Consider the following 22,115-nt stretch of genomic DNA (forward strand, 5'->3'; position numbering starts at 1 on the left):
CCAACCCAATATATTTAAATGCGTGGTCGAATTCATTATTTCACTCATGCCATGCTTTTTCTCCAAAGGGTCTTAGATGTGGTCCTTCGCCAGGCAGGTTGCACTGCTTAGACGCCTTCGCTCCAGCAATAGAACTCCATCATATACTGGATGGATCCAAGATCAACTGAGACGTTGCCCTGCTGATAAGGGACCTTAGTCAGAAAGTCACTGAAACATAAACCCAAGAAAGGATAATGCATACAAGGGGAAACCTAGAAAGCTGCCTTTCACTGAGCAAGGCCATTGGTCCATTTAGCTCAGAATTGACTTCTGGCAGCAGTTCTCCAAGTTGTCAGACAGCCCTGGAGCCAGGAAGGACCCTGGAAACTCTTGCTGTTAACCTATGGCCCTTATTTTTCTCCAATGGCTATTAAAGCTATTGTTTGATGTGATTTGGGAACACAACTGCACACTCTGCTGGTCTTCCACTGGTTCAGCCAACCGTTGTTTGGTCCCAGCTCCTGCCAACCTAGCAGTTCAAAAGCATGTCAAAGTGCAAGTAGATAAATAGGTATCGCTACAGCGGGAAGGTAAACGGTGTTTCCGTGTGTTGCTCTGGTTCGCCAGAAGCGGCTTAGTCGTGCTGGCCACATGACCCGGAAGCTGTACGCCGGCTCCCTTGGCCAAAAACACAAGATGAGCGCCGCAACCCCAGATTCGGTCACAACTGGACCTAATGGTCAGGGGTCCCTTTACCTTTACCTACTAAGGGAATCTTGCATCCTTCTTTTGTCAAGTACTATATAAGGAGAGCAGGGCAAACCTAGGCGAGTCGTACCGCAGACTTTCTTCATCTTACCACTACAGCCGTATGTTTACTTTGTATGGAAATCTTTATTTGATAATAAAAATAGCATTCACAGACTCTTTCCTTCTTAGTAGCTACATCATATACATTGTGTTTTATCCCAAGGAAAGAATTTTATACTGGGTAAAGTCCACATCTACTTATAACTAATGTCATGTATAAACCCGATTAAGTCAAATAAAGCTATGAACAATGTAGTATTTATATATGCATAGTGTTTTACAAAAAGATTGGCCCACGTACTGCTTTTCATCGACACAGAAGAGAGCATTATGACTATAGCACACTGCAAGAAATGAGGACCGAAGAACACAGACCGCACACAAGTGCCTAAGGGTCAAACAGGCAGCCCCCACCCCACCCCCAACCATGAGGAAAGATATGATATTCAAACCAACAAAAGCTTCAGTTACTTATACAGTCTCCTGTTTAAAACAGCTTTACATACCTGATTCAGTTTACATTAAAATATATCCTCATGAATCAATTTGTTCCATTTTTTCCAGAAATATAAACACTTAGCACATTCCCCACAGCTAAATTTTGTCATAAAGTCTCTTTTATATAAGAAAAAAGGCAACAGTTTTTTTGTTTTGTTTTCAACAGGCTCTATTAATTACAATTTAAACTCTGTACACACAATGATTGGCCATCTCTTTTTTCCTTTTTCTTTACAGTACCATGGCAACAACAGTGATAGACTTGTAATCCTTACTCGTGTGTGTGTGTGTGTGTGTGTGTGTGTGTAAAAGATGGTGAAACAGTATACATGTGTACACATCAATGCACTGTAAAAAAAAAAGCAGCAGTCTTTAAACCTTTAGTGGTCCAATGGTAATGGCAAACATTTTGGCTCAGCTAGGCAGTAATCCATTAATATCTCATATCAGTACTACAGCAGACTTACCACACAAACTTGCCATTAAAAAAAAGAAGAACCTTGTATTGGTTTCTCCCCATTCTTTACAGTCCAGAAGTACAGCATATACTTGGTGTTGAAACCCCAAAGCCAAACAGTCCTTGACACATCGCATTTCCTTTACAAATGCACTTATTTTGTCTCAAGTAAGTGTGGACCAGCAAATCGGAAAAACAAAACAAAACAAAAAACAGAATAATAGAGAGGCAGCTCCATTTGGCAATAATAGTAATAAAAACATATAGCCTGAACTGAAGGCATTAAAACCCAGTCTGTGAAAGGAGCGTTGTTCCTCAAAATGCATCTTGACTCAGGAACCAAAACAAATATAAACTTCCCTTCAGAGTAGACAAATGATATCGTCCAGACTCCAGTTTCATCAGCCCAGTCAAAGAAGACTCACAGTGGTGCTGCCTTTGTGAAATATTCAGTGTCCAGATGGGGAAAAGGAAAAGAAAAAGATGGTTGATCCCATGTGTGACACGATGGCTCCCAGTCCTTGGCCACCTTGCTTCCTTTTAAAGGAGACCCAAAAGTACATATTGTTCATGGAACACACTATAAATTCCTTTTAACATCTTGTGCTGTGTGGATTTGTATAAATATCCTTCATCCTAATAGTAGTCTCTTCAAATAGTTCTTAATTTTAGCAATACGTTCTTTATATGTAAAGGGGGGGGGAACACCCTCCTACCACAGTAGTTCTCGGTTATTAATTATAAACCTACTCTTCATAAGAACACTCTTCCTCCAACCCATCTTTTAGGAAATCCTACATAATGTCACTGCAGTGAATCGCAATGAGTGGGGTTGGTCATAAAACCCTTAACCGTTGTTGGCTCGCCCTCCAAATAACTAGGACAGGGACAACAATGAAACAAAAAGTTATCAATGAAAGGTTTTATGCTCATTATGGTTACTGATTATGGAAGAACACAACTTTATAATCCTTCAAGACGAACATTTGGCGACATTTTTTTTTTTAATGAATACATTGGAAAATACTTTAATGTTGCCATAAACCAGCCACAAGACTTGCACAAACTCTCATGATTTAGATTTCATTTGCACTGTTGCTGTTGAAGGCATTGGATGTGGGGAACTAAAATCGATTCCCAGCTTGCTACCTCCGCACTCTTGGGAACTCTGAATGCTGGAAAGGCCGCAGTTGTATCTTGAGCTTGCAAAACTCACTAGATACTGAGGTCAGTACTGCATTCCTTATAGGGTCGCCGTCTTTGTTCAGGGGGGTGCCTGTTATTTTTATTAGTGTCGTATTTCAGAGCACGCTCTTCCTTCTCCCTGAAACCCACTCTATCATCTCTATTCCTTTTGTCAGGAGACCTTTCTCTCCTCCGTTCTGGGGTCCTCTCCCTTCTCCTGTCAGTTGACTTCGCCCTCCTTTCAGGGGGGGAGCTCTCCCTCTTCCTGTCAGGTGACCTTCGTTGATCCATAAGCCTTTCGAGCGACCGCCTCCTTCTGCTTGGTGAGCCATCCCTCCTGCGGGCTGGTGACCTCTCCCTTCGTCTCTCTGGAGAAAAGTCTCTCCTCTTCTCATGTCTTTCCCTTCTCTCCAAAGTGTTGTCAGCACTCCTGGTCCCTTCCCTCCTCTTCTCGGGAGATTTCCGTTTTTGTCCATTGATCACCACCATCCTCTCTGGTTGCCGGTCTCTCCTGCCTTCCGGGGACCTGTCTTTTTTCCTGCCTGCTATGCTATTGCTGTTTTTAGAAGTTCCGTTCCATGTGTGGTGCTCATTAGATTGTCTGCCAAACTCTCTGCTGCCTTTTGGGTCCTTAACATATATCCGCTTGTCTCCATGTTGTGATGATTTGTGAAGATCTGGTGGATAACTGGGCTCCAATGATGAGTGTTGTCGTCTCTCAGGTGGCATGTTTTTCACTTCCGATACATTTTGTGAACCTGGGGCTGGACCGTTCCTGTCACTGCTGGGGTCTGGAAAAAAGACAACAAACATGTTTGGTACCGGCACCTTTGTATTAAAGAGTCTGACACCAGTCATTCATTCCTCAGGCTTCATTAGTGACAAAAACAAACAACTGTTAAGCAGTCAGTAGGAGACTAACTGAAGCGTTCGTTAATTTCAGAGTAACCACAAAGGCTGAGGGCTGGAGATTAGCACTGCCATTTGTCCTGGCTGCGGCCATCTTAGGCCAGATTCTGGTCTCCTCTACATCAGGAGTGGGGGAATTTTAAACATTCTCAGGTTCAAATGAGAATATGTTTACGTATTATGTCAAGTCGGACCATTGGTCCATCTATCTCAGTATTACCTACCCAAGGTTTCAGACAGAAGTCTTTGTTTGCCCTATACAGTGGTACCTTGGGTTACAAACACCTTAGGTTATAGACTCCGCTAACCTAGAAATAGTACCTCGGGTTAAGAACATTACCTCAGGATGATAACAGAAATCGCGCGCCAGCAGCACGGCAGCAGCGGGAGGCCCCATTAGCTAAAGTGGTACCTCAGGTTAAGAACGGTTTCAGGTTAAGAACGGACCCCTGGAACGAATTAAGTTCATAACCAGAGGTACCACTGTATTTCCTTCTCTACTTGGAGATGCTGGGTTTTCTGCAAGGTTTTACATGCCAAGGATGCGTCTCACAACTGAGTTATGGCCCTTCCCCACCCAAATTCCTTTAGAATTAATAATCTTATATCCAATTAATATCTCCATATCCTTTCCCTTTCATTTTTGCCACCTCCCTGTGTTAAATGTCTGTCAAAGAAAAGGAGTGTGTGTGTGTTTTTAAAAGGAAAAATTGGGAGGCAGGGAGGAAATGTTCTTCTTGGAAAGCTGGTGTTTTATTCATAAGGTTTTCTTTTAAGTGTACAAACATCTTGTTGAGTGATGTGCCTTGGAGATAGAGATTTCAATGGCATAGGGTTTATACTATGACCCTTGCGTTCCTATTCTTGGAAACAGTAGGCATACAGCTTAACTCCAGTTAGTTTCAATATATCATGGAAGAGTGGTGGGAACAATTTTGGTTTTGCCACAATGACTCAACTTAAACACACACAATGAGAGGCAGCAAGGTGGAAGGGGAATGAAGGAGGACAGGATCTCATCTTATTAAAGCAATGGAAAGCTGTTTAGATGTGCAGAATGGAGTTCTTAGGAATATTAAAATCTCCTTTGCGACAAACGTACATGATGTAAGCTCAATGACATTGTAATGGCAATATGAAAAGCAAAGAATTGGTGCTAGAGTGAATATTAAAATTTGATACATCATTTGCAATGGATGGTTGTGAACTGTTTATTATAAAAATGACAAACTATTGCAGCTAGGTTGCTTTGAGAGGTGTCTTCTATAAGACAATTTTAAGGATTTTATATCAAGATACTCAACATGTGCCCAACAGGTGTTTTAGGAAAACTAAAATGACCAAATGCTTTAGAGTCCAAGACTCTTCTTTCTCTCCTCCTGAATATTAAATAAACTTCTGAGATGTGAGCTCTTTTCTTGATCAACCAGCTTAGTTTTGGTTTTGTGCAGGCCATTATTTTGATGATTTCTAGGTGGAAACCATGTTCAAGTTTCATCGTATCAGCTGGCTTTCAAAATAAAAATAAAAATGGAGAACCACATTCTTCTCTTCTATTGATGCCAACTTAGTTTGGTATCTTGTGGTCCATTGTAGGAGACCATGTTGCTCAGTGTACTTACAGTAATTCAAGGAACAGCAGGTTGCTCAGAATGAATTGCCGTATATACAGAAGTATAGCAAAGTGGAAAGCAATGTGAGAGAATTAGGCCACAGCACAGAAACACCTAGTATTGATTTTAGCTACAAACCGTAGTTTGATTATGGCCCATAAGGTAGAAGCAAGACTCCCCGAGCTTGTCATTTCTCATACATGCAGCGATATTAGGAGGTATCATCGCTGAGGAAGGAAGAGCCCGGCACCAAGAAAAGTAGGAGAAAGAGAAAGAGAAAAGTAGAATGTTTAGATACCCTATAATAAAGAGGAAAGAAAAAAAATCTTCATTTGTTTTTATCTTAGAATAAAGAAAAGTTTATTTTTTTTCCAAGTCCGGATCACCCAGATATAAGGCTGCAGAGATAGCAGTTGTTAAAGCGACATATTATAATTAAACATTTAAAAAAGGTGATTAGGTAACCCAGACAACTAAAGCATCCATTCTGAGAGAGAGAGAGAGAAGAAGAAGAGGAAGAGGAAGAAGAGAGAAAGACGGAGGAGAAAGAGACATAATTGGAAAGTGAGACAGAGTGTTAGAGGAAAACCAGTTAACATTCAATGACAAAAAGAAGCCCACGAAAGATCACAACGTTAAAAATAAGTACAAAACTCATTACAAAAATATACAGCCTCGTTAGAGAAGCACGTTCCAATCAAGTCAGAAAAATATCGGAACCTAACATATTATTTTTTCGAAGCAATTTGTTAGCGACTGCAGCAAACTGTAGAAGCCTTAAGCCCCCCGAATGTTGCAAGCACATAACGGCAGCGGCAGCAGCAGCAGCAGCAGCAGAGAAGCCCCTTGCTCAGAAATGGAATTGGTTACGTGATTAACATTTGTTACGTGCAGCCAAAAGACAAAGAAAATAAAAGAAGCCGCCCCACCCCATGCCCTGGTGTTGGGATTTTTCATTCTCGGTGCAACAGACGTTCTTGAAGATGTGAAGCAATTTTTCCCCCCCAAAGTAAAAGAAACAACCCAGGATATATTTACGATGCTTAACATATGATACAATACTTTACAGACAAAAAAGCATAGGAAAAGACAGAGTAAGAAAGAACATTACACAACTTTAGTCCTGCTGAAAGATGGCTAACAGAGTGGCTTGTATAAGAGAATTGCAAACACAAAAGAGCTTCGATTCATTAAGTACTACAAATGGATTTAAATTTATAGAGTGGAATCGGCCAGGCTATTCGGGCCCAGTGTAATTTTGCGGGCAATTGAGTGCACGGTCTTGAGAGTGTGTCATAAATAAAAACAGACGATGGGCCTATGTTTGATACATTTGCCCTGTTCCTTTTTTAAACAAATAATTAGCAATTGGAGTGTGGGTGTTTAGTGGAGATAACAACACCAGCCCAGCTTGGGGGAAAGCACTCCAATGTGTCCGAAAGCAGGCTTACAGCTTCCTCTGACATTCTCTCTCTGTGTGTAAGGAAAAAAAATCCCATCCCTGCACTCGCGGCATTGCTACTTCACGCCAAAGCAGTGCTTGGCTGCCTCTGACAGAACAGTGGGAAAAACTCATTTATGTGTTGCCTTTAGGGAAGACTCTCACAAGCAGTTGTTTTTTAAACCATGTTAATGTCAACATGTTAGCTTGACTTTTTGAGGTGATTGTGTTTCCAGACCAGCTTGGGCCTAGATCTACGGGCCTACATCAGCCTTCCTGGTGCCCTCCATGTGTCCTCCAGCCACAGCCCATCAGCCAGACCAACCGTCAGGGCTGAAGGAAGTTCTAGTCTATATCTGGGACGGCACAAGGCTGAGGAGGGCTGGCCTAGATTGTAACTCCTCACACCTCAAGTTCAACTTTTCAGGACACGCTGGATTGACATCTGGACACACGCTCAACCATTCACAAGATCAGTTCAACTTGGTGTGAATTTACTCTAAAAAGTCCAGCTTGTGACCCTTAAACTGTGAAACACTCCCATCCACATGTGGCCTTGTGCTAACCAACCAACCCCTCCTCCATTCAGTTTGTGGAGAGAGAAAAAGAAGGACAATAAAGGGAGACTGGTTGGGACCATTGTAATTTCCCACACTGGGATAGAAGGAATATAATTTATTGATATATTATTATCCCAAATATGGGGAAGCATAAAGGACATCTCTGTTCATTTATGTGCTTATAACTCATAACTGGCTGGAAACCTGTTATATAGCTGGGAAAACCCCCACAATCCAGGGCACACCTTCAAATAATTATCTCAAATAAATAAGACAGCGTAACATTATATACAATATTAAGCCACCCCAAACCTCTACCTAGGGAACTCAAATACAGTGGTGGGAAAAGAGGGTCATTTAAAATTGACCTTATTTTATTTGTTTTTAAACCCTTGGCAAGAAAATTGTATGTGATCTCACCGGACATGACAAAACACTGAGAATGGCAAATTGAATTTGTTCATAGCTTACACAGTTGTGAACGAACAAACATTAAGGGAGGTGGCAGGAGCGGGGTCCAAGTGTGTGTGCATATTTATATTTATATTTATTTATATATATATATTGTATTGCATACTTTTAGAAAATAAATTTATAAATATTTACATAAATATAAGGGGACAGTAAGAGCCCAGACACCATCTTGGAATTCATGCCTACGGTTACAGACAACAGCCAAGGACAAAAGCCAAACAAAGGCTACAGCTTCAGAAGTATAATACAGGATTCCCATTTCTGCACTGATCAGAAGACGAGAGAAACAATTCATCCGCTGAGAAAGAGTTTGGCACAGTTCAATAAACATTCCTTGTTTGGTCGGACAGGATAGTAGGGTTTTTTGTTTTTGTCTCTCTGGGTTTTTTTACCCCCTCTCTGATCACCAAAAAAATACTGCTGTGAAGATGATCTTGCCTGTACACTGTGCCCCCACAAAAGTCCATAGTAGCAAGCAAAGGATGAAAATGTGTAGAGAAAATTCAGCACAAGTGAGGCAATTAAGCCACTTGTTGCCAAGGTTGGTAAGACACTGGTGGAAAAAAAGAGAAAGAGAGAGGGATGGGGGACAGAAAAGAATCCCCGCTTCAGATCTTGAGACATATCATTCATGGTGTGATGCCAGGAGGAAGAAAAGGAATGTTTTCATAGTTTGACCCACCATATTCTGGTACAGAGCCATCTCCACGTTTGAGAAACAGGCGAACTTTGCGGCCACCATTTTTAATTAGTTCTATGGCTCGGGCGTGCTTCATGTTTTTTGTGGTTTCTCCATTGATCTCCAGGATTTCATCACCGATCTGCCATAACAAAATAATCCATGATTAAAGAAAAATGTTGGAAGAACATGAATTTGGGCAATGTCCAATGCCCTTGTTCTGTTAGCACAATTATTTATAATGATGATGATGATTTTGATTTATTTATATGTCACCCATCTGACTGGGTTGCCCCAGCCACTCTGGGCAGTTTCCAACAAATCAAAACACCCAACACAGTAAAACAGGGGTGGCCAACTTCCAAGAGACTGTGATCTACTCACAGAGTTAAAAACTGGCAGTGATCTACCCCCTTTTGGGGGGTTCAGGTTGAGGTTGTTGAGCTTTTTTTTAGGAAGGAAAGCCATCCATGTTCTGGCGGGTTCGGGTTAAAGTTGAGTGTTTTTTTTAGGAAGGAAAGCCCTGTTTTGGGGGGTTCAGGGCAAAGATGTAGAGCTTTTTTAGGGGAGCCAAAGCTGCTGAGCTGCTTTGGGGAGAGCCAGTGATCTACCACAGATATCCAGTGATCTACCAGTAGATCACGATCTACCTGTTGGACATGCCTGCAGTAAAACATCAAACATTAAAAACTTCCCTATACAGGGCTGTCTTCTAAAGGTCAGATAATTGTTTATTTCCTTAGCACAACTGAATACAACTGCTTGCACAACCTAACTATTTCCCTCTTTTCCTCCCATGTGCGCCCTGCACCCTCCCCAAACCTGCCCCAGAAGGTTGAGGGGACAGAAACCAAAAGCACTGCTTTCACTGTCATTACTAGTACTGCTCAAACATATGATAGTTTTGCAGAGAATTGTATGACACAGCATTCCTGCACTGTCCATTCTATAACGGGCAACACATGAAGCTTATCTCAGGGCCCTAAAGATCACTGTACCTAGAGACCATCCTCTTTCCCCATGCCCACGCCTCCCCCAAGCAGAGCAAGAGAAAAAGCAGGGAGCTGGGGGCAGAGATTCTGGTTCTCAACAGACTTTTCTTAGATCTAGTGAAAAGGGGAGCTCATGGGAAATGTTTTCTTTTTACAGACATACCCTCATTTTCCCGCATCTCTCAGCAGGACCGTCCTCCGCTAACCGCAGCACATAGAGATCCATGTTATATTCTCGGCCCCCTCGTAGGCTAAAGCCAAACCCTTTCGCTCCTCTTTCAAGCTCAACTGTGTAAAAATCCTGGTCCGGCTAGAAGGGAAGTAATAAGAAGCAGTTTGCATCCAATTCGAAAGAGATTACAATAATTATCATTATTTTAAAGTTAATGCGAAAAAGTGCATCAAATCAGGCTTTTTTTCAGAAGAAATCTATCTGCTCTTAACGACACAATTTAGGATCCCAAATTAAGAGCAAACGACAGTGACCTTTCTTTTTTAATTTCATTCTGTATACAGAATTGAAGTTAACTAAATAGTCATTATTATGGGACGTGGGTGGCACTGTGGGTTAAACCACAGAGCCTAGGGCTTGCCGATCAGAAGGTCAGCGGTTCAAATCCCAGTGACGGGGTGAGCTCCTGTTGCTCGGTCCCCGCTCCTGCCAACCTAGCAGTTCGAAAGCACATCAAAGTGCAAGTAGATAAATAGGTACTGCTACAGCGGGAAGGTAAACGGCATTTCCGTGCGCTGCTCTGGTTCGCCAGAAGTGGCTTTGTCATGCTGGCCACATGACCTGGAAGCTGTACGCCGGCTCCCTCAGCCAATAACGCGAGATGAGCGCTGCAACCCCAGAGTCGGTCACAACTGGACCTAATGGACCTTTACCCTTTACCTTTACATAGTCATTACAGTGGTACCTTGGCTTAAGAACAGCTTTGTTTATTAAAAAAAACCAAAACCCTTCAGTAGCACCTTAGAGACCAACTAAGTTTGTTATTGATATGAGCTTTCGTGTGCATGCACACTTCTTCAGATTAGAGCTTAGTTTATGAACAACTTGGATTAAGAACGCTGCAAACCCGGAAGTAGGTGTTTTGGTTTGTGAACTTTGCCTTGGAAACAGAACATGTTGAGCGTGTTCCATTTGTAAATTGAGTCCCCCGCTGCTATGGGAAAGCACGCCTTGGTTTAAGAACGCTTTGGTTTAAGAACGGACTTCCGGAATGGATTAAGTTCGTAAACCAAGGTACCATTGTACTTAGGAGTTAATTGCTAGGAAGTCTCCTATGTGATCCTTAGGCATACTGCTGGTACATCATATATCCTGTTTTCTAATTATTATTGTTTTATATATCGAGGAATACATAGCTAGCAAAGATACAAAAATGTCTTCCGCCTTTATCCTTTCCATATCGTAAACTAGCACTCAACAGGGAAGAATTGCAGCAGTTTCTATGGCAATTGTCAGCAGAAGAGGTAACAGATATGTGAGGCCATAGCAGTCAATGAAACAGGCACAAAACCACCTATGGAAGGGATGGTCGGGGAGCTACTTTTAGGGATCTTTTACAACGCTGAGTTTTTAGCTTCTAAATGTAGGGCTTGGAACACAACTTATCACCATGGTGAAACTGAAGCAATCTTGCAAACACACCAGATTCACCACCCTCCTCGCTTTGTCTGCTACAAACACGTACACCATTAGTGTACTTGAGTACATTAATTGGTATATTTTTCAGACAAGCTAGACGGAGGAAGGACGTAGGGCAGAGATGAGGAAGGAGTGTGGACTTTTGGACGTTGCTGCTGTACAACTCTCACTGACCCTCCAGCTGTGACGGGAGCTGGAGTCGAACAACTTCTAGAGGGCCACTGGTTCCCCACTCCTGAGGCAGGGCCTCCACAATACAGATTTCCTGCAGGCATGCAAGGGGCAACCAATCAGCTAAAATGCTGGACAGCATAAATGAAGCAAGTTGGGTAAGGGCACCTTACCTGTGAGGCTGTGGGTGGTTTGAAATCGAACTGGGACTCTTGCTTTGGTTTTGTGTTGTTCCTGTTCAAATGGATAAGGAATGCGGAGGTGGGGAGCAGAGAGGGAGAGAGAACAGTGTCAGTGTTATGGTTAGGAAGATGCACGGGAAGTAAAAGGGGAAAGAGAAGATCAACACACTTTCAGAAATTAACATTAGGCTGACCTGGTCTCCTGCGGCATTTGTTGAGGAGTATGTGTGGTTGTAATTGTAGCAATTTTTTCTGCATTGGTCAGTAAGGTTGCATTGGAGGATTCTGCAAAATAAAACAATGCCCTTTGTAAGGCAGGCTATTCTCGTGATAACGATTCACACACAGCTTTCCCTTGGCCAAAGTAACCCATTCAAAGTTTATCAGAAACATTTTTAAACAACATGCTGCCCAACAAAGATTTGTACCAGCTCACATAACCCAATGACAGGCAGTGAATTATATAAGTGGTTGGCCACTGAGTATTTATTTAACACCACACTGCCTACGAAGCCTTAATATTTTAGTATGGTGGGAGGGGACTAGTGTATGTATGGAAATAATAGTGGAATTTCCCCTTCTTCCATCATGGCAGTGAACACATAATTGCATACAACTTCAATTTTAGTTGTATGTCTGGGGTTTTATCCTTGTTGTTTAGGGCTTTTTATGCTTTGTGATCTTGTGATCTTTATGCTTTGTGATCCCGATATCTTTAATATTCAATTTGTCTCACAAGACGTTTTAGACCTCATGGTTGCAAGCACAAGGGTAGCGTGGGGAGGCTGTCATTCTGGAATATCCAAAGACATTTCTTTGTCACTTTTTGACTCACTCTCACCATTTGACTCCCGATTTAAACAGAAACACTGAGCAATATCAGCATGTTTAGCTTTCTTTTGACTTGATGATACAGCTGGTAAAAGGGATTTGTTACACTTCAATAATATTCAAGAGCTGTTTTTCAAAAACAAAAAAAGCTGATTCTATGAAGGGTCGAGACAAACACTCCCTAATTTCAACATTCACTTTCAAAAGCAGCATTCACATGCACACAGCCAAGTTGTTGAAAAAATACTTTGCTGAACATTCACACTGTTTCGGTACTGTTTGGCAGCCTTTTCTCAGCATCACTGCCCTTCTTCTCTCTTTTTTTGAAACAAAATATAAAAAAAATCCTTCCAGTAGCACCCTAGAGACCAACTAAGTTTGTCATTGGTATGAGCTTTCATGTGCATGCACACTTCTTCAGATACTTCTTTTTTTTCTTTGCCCTCCCTGTCCTTGCTCCCTTATGGTATATTTTAGGGAAGTGTGTATTCAAATAAATAAACTATAAAAAATAATAGTCCACAGTCACTTAATCCAATTGGCTTTGGTGACCTATGTGATTTTGTCCTTGACATCATCTTGTGTGATGTATTATTATGATGTCTTTGATAAAATCACACAGGTGACTGTAGCCAAACTGATTAAGTCATAGTAAAGGCAAGGGATGCCATTAACAATGATAGTAAAAAATGAGAAAATGTGTTTTGTTCTTCAGTTCTAAAGCAGGGGTGCTGTTGGCCAACCCTTCAAGGGCATGGCCAATGTCTTTGCACGTGTGAGTGCTCATACAGACATGATGCAGCCACGCAGAAAAACACGCATAGAGACATGCATGTCTGTTCTTCTGCTGGTCTTTGGGGGAAGGATTTTCTTTCCCAGAACAGCGCTGAGCTAGGAGGAGAACTTGAGAAACAGGAAGGAGCACTAAGACAAGACTAAGCCTTTGCAAGAGGAAGAGGTTCAGCCAATTTTTACAGAGGCCGGCAGACTACTTCAAGCAGCTTGTTGCGGAGTACATGATCTGAAATGCCAGGATCGTTCTTCACTTCATGACTGCAACATCACTGGCATGCATGAATATATGAGAAAATCAGAAATGCAGAATCTTATGGCACCTCAAGCACACTGCTTTTTAATGAGTCTATTCACTAGCTGCCAGTCATCAGCTAAAGAAATCAAGTGAATTATATGATTGACTCAACCAGCCCTTAGTAAACTCGCAGGTATTTTTTATATGTTAGTGATGGAATGTTTTTGCAACAATTCTTTTTTTGGCTCTTTGGGCGCATAAACAAAACATAGTAAATAAGTCCAACGTTTATGGAGATATAGTTTATTTGAAATGTTTATACCCCACCTATCAAATTTATAAAGTTCAAATCTTAGAAGCAATCCGAGATTTCAAGTCTGTGAAAATGCTGCCCTTTCAGCAATTGTTCATGGGGGCTTTTGAAAACAGGGATGACCCCCATCACATAGACAAAGCTAATAGTAACAAAATCATTTCAGAGAAAACATGGAAGAACTCTAAAAGGCCCTTGCTTCATCCCCCAAATATGACACCATACATTTAAGAATATATGGCACAGAGCTACTTTCAAGTTCCTCCATGTTATCTGTCTTTTCTTGGAATCCATGACAGGGATAATTGTACTCAAGGGTCTAAATATGTTTCTTAGAGCATATAACTCTTTACTTAAAAGAAGTAATATAACAGATTCCTTCCTTCCTTCCTTCCTTCCTTCCTTCCTTCCTTCCTTCCTTCCTTCCTTCCTTCCTTCCTTCCTTAGAATTCCACGGGCAGTTTACAACAAAAGTAGAAGTCAGTTTAATCACTCTGCAGCTCATAAAAGCAGAATTGGAGAAAGATGACCAGACAGATTCTCCTTCCCACCAACACTATCCTGTTGAGATCAAGGGACACCCAAATTATGGTACTTTTCTCTGTAGTACCTATTCTGAAATAAATGGCATACGTTAACTTTTGTGGGCCTCTGAGAATCTGGAATATGTGAGCACACTCCAAAATAAGAACACATCTAACTAAACAGTACCTTGAGATATGATGAAGCAACTTGCTGAATAAATATACTATCCTACTAACTCATGACAATGTAACTTTCTGTCCTGTGCTCTGTCAGTAAGACTACAAATCCTCAATCTGGTTCTATCTTCTGAAGCGAAAAAGCAAGCACTCTCGTGACTACGGAAAAGCTTTTAGAGTGATCTAAAGAGAAGAAACAAAGCTTCTTTTCAACAGGCGCTTATCCCTTTTGCTTCCTAACCTTCCTTTGCAACACATAAAACTTCCGGATTACACATAGTGAAAGGCAAAGAATGAGAGCCAGCTATCCTCGTGTTGCACGCACAGTCATCCCGTAAGACAAAAGCAGATTCAAAACATGCAGGATGTACATTAGATTTAGTGATGGTATTTTAAGACTGCAAACAAAAGGGAAAGGGGTATTAGTGATTCTCCAGAAAGAGCGTGTGTGATTCATGGCTTCTCAATGTAGTAAGGGACCAGAAGAATCACATCTACTGCTTGTCCAGATGATTCTGAGTATGTTGTAGAAAGAGTACAGTTTATTCCAGCCACATTCCTAATGGACTGTAGTCAATACAATGTTGTGCTTCCAGCAGAAAGATGTCAAACCCCTGTAACAATCCAAGTACTGATTCAGAATTTACTTATTCTGCTTCTTAGAGTCAAGTTAACTGGGCATGACAAAGAATAAAAGAAGTAAGGAGGAGAAATGGTGAGACTTGAATATATGGATTGTAGTCAGTAGGCAAGTAGATGGAAAGGAAACAGTGGTCATGAATGAAGGTTCACCAAACTGCAAAGGACCAAATTGCACCGGATCAAAAATATAAGCTTCCTCTCTCGTGTCTGAGCTGGATCCTGCTCCATGTACTCCCTATATCAGGCATCCCCAAACTTCGGCCCTCCAGATGTTTTGGACTACAATTCCCATCTTCCCCAACCACTGGTCTTGTTAGCTAGGGATCATGGGGAGTTGTAGGCCAAAACATCTGGAGGGCCGCAGTTTGGGGATGCCTGCCCTATATGTATCTTTTTGCCTACAGTTGAAATATCAAGCAACCATGAGGACTAAGAAGGGGTTTTTGTTTTGTTTTGTTTTTGTTTAAAAGTAAAGTTGAGATTTCCAGGGTATGTAATGCCGTACCAGCTTCTGTGGGTTTGGCAAAATGCTCAGAGTTATTACCACAAGTTAACACATCCAAACGGGTAGAGCTATTCTTTAGAAGATGCTTCTAAATCAGGCTCCACAAGTTTCAAGTGCCCCCCGATTTCTGATAATCGCCCAAAAATACTTCTAATGCTTAGATGGCCTTGCTGAGATGGCAGGGAGATTCCCAGTGGTTCATATCTCCAACCATGCACAGGCAACTGGCACTGGTGAGCATGCTTTTGGAGTGGCTATTTGGAATGCATCTGATCGCTTAGTGCCAAAACACACATCACTGGCACTGTGAAAGCACCTAGATGTCTTGTAGATCCTCTATACCAGGGCTTCCCAAACTTGGGTCTCCAGCTGTTTTTGGACTACAGTTCCCATCATTCCCCGACCAATGTTCCTGCCAGCTAGGGATGATGGGAGTTGTAGTCCAAAAGTAGCTGGAGACCCAAGTTTGGGAAGCCCTGCTCTACACCAATGGGGGAGAAAGAAATGGACAATGAGTGTGAGGGAAAAGTGTGCCCCAGCTAGGAATTAGAACTGTAAAGTGCCCTTCCATTTAACTAGAAAATTTCTGTATATCTACTCAGCTCCCACATAAAAACAGACACAATATTGTGGGAGCAAAGTCTACCCCCCCCCAAAAAAAACCTGCCTGCCCATTGCAGCATTTCTATAGAAGGAAAGGGGGAAAAAAATAACAGTACAACACAAGTTTCTTTCAGAATATGCCCAGGGCTTTAGAACTGCTCAGAGCACAATCTCCTAAGTTGGTGTAGCTCAAAGCAACTCAAAAGCCCATAAAAAGCCCATACAAAGCAATGGCCAACCATGATGGGAAGTGGAGAGGGTGGGTAGAGAAAAATTAAGAGAATATATACTTTACCATCCCCTGGGATAATGCGCAGAGTAACCATATTTCCTGCTTCTTTAATTAGGTTGACGATGTCCGAATGTGATTTGTTGGTGATGGAGCATCCATTAACGGCCAGTATCCGGTCCCCCACTTTCAGCTTCCCACAGCGGTCTGCTGGGCTCCCCTCAATAATCCGACCTATTTTGTGAGGCATGGCCACACATGCATTGCCCGCTTTTGTATTGATATTGCGATATATATATATATATATATTTCGTGTGCGTGTGCATTTTTTTTTTAACAAATCGTTTACATACGTTGGGAACGTGGTGAAGGGGGAAAGGAGAAAAAGGGTTGAAAAGGGAAAGAGAAGGTTAAGGGTTAATTAATTAATGCATCAAGCAAAAGTTATTAAAGGATAGCTTTGCTGCCAGTGTTCAAAACATTGGCAATTGGCTCTGGGAGTGCAAAGTAAGCCTCACAAAATTGCATTTCCTACAACTTGCTCAGTAATCCCCACTACCCGCCTCCCCAAACACACACACACACACATTCTCTCCCATTAACATGGTTGAGAATTGCACAGTTTTCTTCGGATGACCTGTGGTCCCCAAAATAAATTTTAGTTGCAAACTTCAAGGTTTGCCGCTGTATGGAAATGCAACTCTCTATTGTTTTCCTAAGCTTGTACTATCTTATCATCGTCATCTCAGTGAGAGCCTGCTAAAGCTTCTGCCAATGTTTTGTTCTTTCTCCATTTTGAAAGACAATCATTCTATGTCTACCAAGGAATAAGGAAGTTTTGTTTGATTTTTTTATTATAAAAAAAAACAACAACTCATAGCAATCGGCACTATAAAATGAACACAGCATGGAAAAAAGCAGGAGGGAACCGGGTGCTGTTTCCCCCTCCTATCTAAGGCAACTATCTGAGGCAAGGAGCAGAGCCACTACAGAAGGGACAGGAGGACTGGAATATATGGGGTGGCATTCAACCACAGCCTCCCATCAGCACTTGCCCAACGGGATTTCCCCACCCCCTCTCCTGCGTGCACACTGCACCCTCCCCAAATCTGCTCCAGAGTTTGGGGGGGGGACGACGACCCCTAAAACAGATTTAAGGGTCATGCAGGGCAAAGGAGAGGGGAGGAACACTTTGTTGCAAAAGCAGAAATCTGCGTCAAAGGAATGAGAGACTTGGCGCTATGATGAATTCCACCCACGGCCTTCCAAAGCCACTTCGCCTCCAAACCATTTGATAACTCTTCCCCTTTTGTGATCTTGGTAAAAAGTGGGTGGGGAATCCCCAAACCTGACCACAACAGCTCTCAATTGCAAGCCCAAAATCTAAATGCATTTATTTGTTTTAGGGTCAGTCCCACTGCTTTCCACGGAACACATTTGCAGGTGTTTGTGCTTAGAATTAGGCGTGGGAAGTGTGGCATGCCAGGTGTTGCTGGGTTCCAGTTCCATCATCACTGTCAACGGGCCACAAGGACTGGTTGTTGATGGGAGCTGGAAGTCCAATCAGATCTGGAGGCTTACAAGTTCCCCACCCCTGTATTGGAGAGCGCAGGAGGAAACGAGCAAGTGATCTGGGATGAATGCATTTTATTTCCTTTCATCACCTAACACATATTGTGAATTCTAACAAACAGGTGAGTTCTTATTTCCTTGCTGCAGCAGAATATGAACACTTTAAGGGTCGAGTGCTGGCTACTTGTTTCCTTTACTCCAGTGATGGCCAAACGTGGCCCTCCACCTGTTTTGGAACTACAATTCCCATCATCCCTGACCACTGGTCCTGTGAGCTAGGGATGATGGGAGTTGTAGGGCTGGAGGGCCAAGTTTGGCCATTACTGCTTTACTAGAACTTTTACTAGAACTTAACCAGAAGGGATCAGCTGTCAGGAAATACTGTGCAGCATGTGATCAACTTTTTACAAAACCACTGGGGATTATTCAGCCTAAATCAAGGCATATTCCTGAAATCCATGAACAATAAAATTTCTCAATTTCTCCCACTGTTCCATTCATCCTCACAACACTATTAGGTCATGTTGTTGTATTTCCACCCCTCTTCTCTCTGTTGTACCCCCATTTTAACTGAAAGTGGAGAAACAGTGAAAAGGTTTCCCAATGAGGCTATGGCTGAAGTGCGATTTGGGCCACTGCCTCCTATTTCCAATATGCTACTCACTGGCACCATGTTGCGTTATGAGGGGGTAACAAAAGTTGTAGCAAACAGTAGACTGAAAGCGGTTAAAATGGGAGCAATGTGTGACAAGAGGTTTGTTAAAAGTACTTGAAATGTGATATACAGTGTAAAGTTAACAGAAACCTATTTTAGAAATATGCCTTCTAGTATCTTATACCAGAGAGAATACATACAACATTCCAGCAAAACTTTGGCGTTATCACAAGTGGAGATATAGCAACTTATTTCCACTGGCGGCAGTCATGCCCAGTTGTCCAAACGTTTTGGATACAAGCCAATCAAGGAAATGAAATAAATTTGGTGCCTCTTGCTATATTGTTAGGATGAAGAAGAATAGCTTTCAACTTTTAACTATTCAATGCACGTTGAATCGCAGTGGTATTTTGAGAACTCAACACTGCAAAAAAACAGACTCGCAGAATTGGCTTCAGAAATTTTGCAATGATTTAACGGTAGGCAAAGCCATTACATCGATTAAGAGTCCAATGCATAAGTCCAACTCACTCCACAATGCAATGCAAGGCTTTGGACAACACCCACAAATATTTTTTTGTGATATAATTGTTCTATAATAACTTAAAAGTAGAAGAGTGAGAGGTGGGGAAGAAGCAGAGAGCTGAGCAATATTTTTGGTCATTCTGTTAGTTTCTAAAAAATTTTTTTAACCAACAGCACTTTATCTTCAGTAGAAGGGTGATCATTTTATGGACTACTAATCTAATGGATATATACTTTAATGGGGTCCAGAACTGGACTTAACAGGCTGCAGGATTCTGGCTTTTTTCCTTGCTTTGATTCAGCCCACACCACTGGCTATCTTGATAACACTCATCTTTCAGCGAGACCTAATATGTTGTACTGTTCTTGCTTCTCATCTCTGGCTTGGAGATCAATTCTGGCACTCGCTTCTATTTCCGTTGGAATTTGATTTCAGAATACCAGTTCCGTTTGAGATTTCCAGATCTGACTTCTTGAGGAGAACTTTAAAGTCAAAATCTGCTGCCTTGACACTGCTTAGCTTTCACAACACTTCCTTTCCACATTTGTGTGTACTTCTCAAAAGTTGCACAAGGCATTTAGTAAGTGGGTGGAGTTGAATCTGAATGTGGTCATATCTATCACACCTACGTAATTTTTTCCAAGTGGCTGGAAATAATATTCATTCATCCAAAGATATGCTTGCACTGCATTTTTATTAGTACTTTGAAACACATGTTTATGCTGTGCTTTATCAAAAAGATCACAATGAAGGATGAGTTAAAATGGCAACATGAGGAAAAGCCTACTCACTAACAGAAGGCAGTATAACTGATGATAATTGGTCGTTATATAATTTACATTGATGAGTATCACCCACTCCTGGCTTTGTCACATGAGAGTAACATTTATTGGCTAATTCCTTAACACACCCAGACAACTACTGTAAATGAATACAATTTTGAAGTAGCTCAGCCCATCTCAGCAGACTACCTCTGTGAGATCTGAATAACGATAAAAAGAACCCCACACATTTTGTAGCTAAGGGCAAGCATCTCATGCAAAATAAAGGGGAGAAGTGTTTTTTGGGGAGCAGAAGGGCGGGAGCCAAGTCAAGACATAAATTTGCTTCTACATAGCTCATATTTCTAGCCACAAAAATTTATCTTTTCACAAATGAACACATTCACCATTCTTATTCAGGTTGATATGGGCAAGCAGAGGCTTTAGAATACTCTTATTTAAGAGACCACTCCAATACATGTCACAATGGTTAATTAAGTTTTAGAGTAAAAAAATTACATACGTGTGTGTGTGTGTGTAGAATGGGTGCCCAAGTGCTACACCAGGCATCCCCAAACTTCGGCCCTCCAGATGTTTTGGACTAAAATTCCCATCTTCCCCGACCACTGGTCCTGTTAGCTAGGGGTCATGGGAGTTGTAGGCCAAAACATCTGGAGGGCCGCAGTTTGGGGATGCCTGTGCTACACCATCACAAGGAAGGACTGTCTCCTTATGTTAGCCCCCTGCACCTCAGAGTTACTACCAATTTGTTATGTCTTGACTGGTTTCATAACTGTACTTGCTTCATCGCCTCATCTGCAATGACGGTTTCTTAATAGCCATCACAGATGGTGAGAGAGGCCCTTTCAAAACTGAATGGCTATCCCATGCAATTCCAAATGCGCTTTCCTCTCCTCTGGGGAGAGAAGAACTCCTATCTCTCGAAATTTGCAAAGGACCATTTAGCACAAGGGGTTCAGGAACCCCTGTTGTCATAATTAACAGCAATGCATGTTACATGTTGCAGGCAGGATTACTAAACATTGCCGGGTAAGCAATGCAACGAAGCACACCATATTTTAAAGTCTATTATAGTAAGTTTTAGGTTTCGACAAGTTAGAGTCGGATAACAGAGGAGATGAAGCTCTTCCCTAACCCAACTTTTAGATTGATTTGAATAGACTCTGCTGTAATATCTTGATTCAGGTATAAAAACAGTGGACGAAAGAAGCTCTCCTATTTCTTTTTATGTCTGCGGGGTTCCTTTCAAGAGCCTCCAGTTCCATCCCCGTGCCACATTGAAGATGTATGGGGCAGCTAATTACCATTGATGGATGCTTGAGTTAATTTAGATTATGTTGTCTCTGGTTGCCTGGAGAAACAAACCCTGAATGGAAAGGACTTGCTTTGTGTGTGTCACATCTATGGTCCTCAGCTGAATGCTGAAGACCATGTACATGAGACATGGCCACAGACAAAGTACGTTGGCGCAAGCATCCCACTTGTTGGCATCATGGTACCCCCAGGCACGGGCACCATGCAGGGCAGGCTGCACATGCCAGCACAGAACCCACAGGGGACCCAGATTGCTAGAATACATTCAATGTACACACATATGATGGTGTGTGGGTGAAGCACTTCTGAAATGTGATGCTGGCCGCATAGAGTGCTTACAGTGGTAAATGTTAAATTGAGACTCACTGGAGCAGCAGGGGCCATTCCTTATCTGGAATGCCTAATGGCTGCCAGAGCTTGAAATAAATGGCATTTCCCAAACTCACAGGGTGGCCATAATGCGAGAGACAGCGGAGATATTGAGAAGGGCCCATAAAAGTCTCACAAACAAAATTTAAGCCTAGCATTACCTCCAGAGATTTCACCGGCCCCACTGAATGTCTGCATGTTTCACTTAATGGAAACTTGGGAGTGCAGTGATGCATCCCAAAGATCAGTTAAATTAATATTTTTGAAAAAATATTTTTATGTCTAGAAATGAAAGGGCCAGTATATAGCATAAAGCACCATTTGTTCCTAAGGTCCCTCCTGGACTATCCCAGGGATAGCCATCTGTCAAGAGAGGGCACTTGCGTTAAACTCAGGCCTACAGGCTTCGTCCCTGGAGAAGAGTTCAATGAGTAACAAC

The 22,115-nt window shown here is 42.0% G+C and overlaps 1 protein-coding gene across 24 annotated transcripts in view; it reads right to left on the reverse strand.

The window, feature by feature from the left end:
- Positions 1–1,779: 1,779 nt before the first annotated feature.
- The window catches only part of MAGI1 (membrane associated guanylate kinase, WW and PDZ domain containing 1), a 477,919-nt gene continuing 457,583 nt past the window's right edge, over positions 1,780–22,115 (reverse strand). For 11 of the 24 annotated variants that reach the window (XM_060271321.1, XM_060271308.1, XM_060271304.1 and 8 more), the window contains 6 exons: positions 16,525–16,728; positions 11,799–11,889; positions 11,596–11,656; positions 9,764–9,910; positions 8,612–8,750; positions 1,780–3,723 (listed from right to left, as the gene is read on the reverse strand). In XM_060271321.1, coding sequence (XP_060127304.1) covers positions 2,963–3,723; positions 8,612–8,750; positions 9,764–9,910; positions 11,596–11,656; positions 11,799–11,889; positions 16,525–16,728 — 1,403 coding nt within the window. In that variant the 3' untranslated portion in view covers positions 1,780–2,962. The other 13 variants (XM_060271319.1, XM_060271305.1, XM_060271322.1 and 10 more) reach the window with 7 other exon arrangements.

The sequence above is a fragment of the Zootoca vivipara genome, chromosome 2 (assembly GCF_963506605.1).
Source record: "Zootoca vivipara chromosome 2, rZooViv1.1, whole genome shotgun sequence".
In the NCBI taxonomy this organism is placed as follows: Eukaryota; Metazoa; Chordata; class Lepidosauria; order Squamata; family Lacertidae; genus Zootoca; species Zootoca vivipara.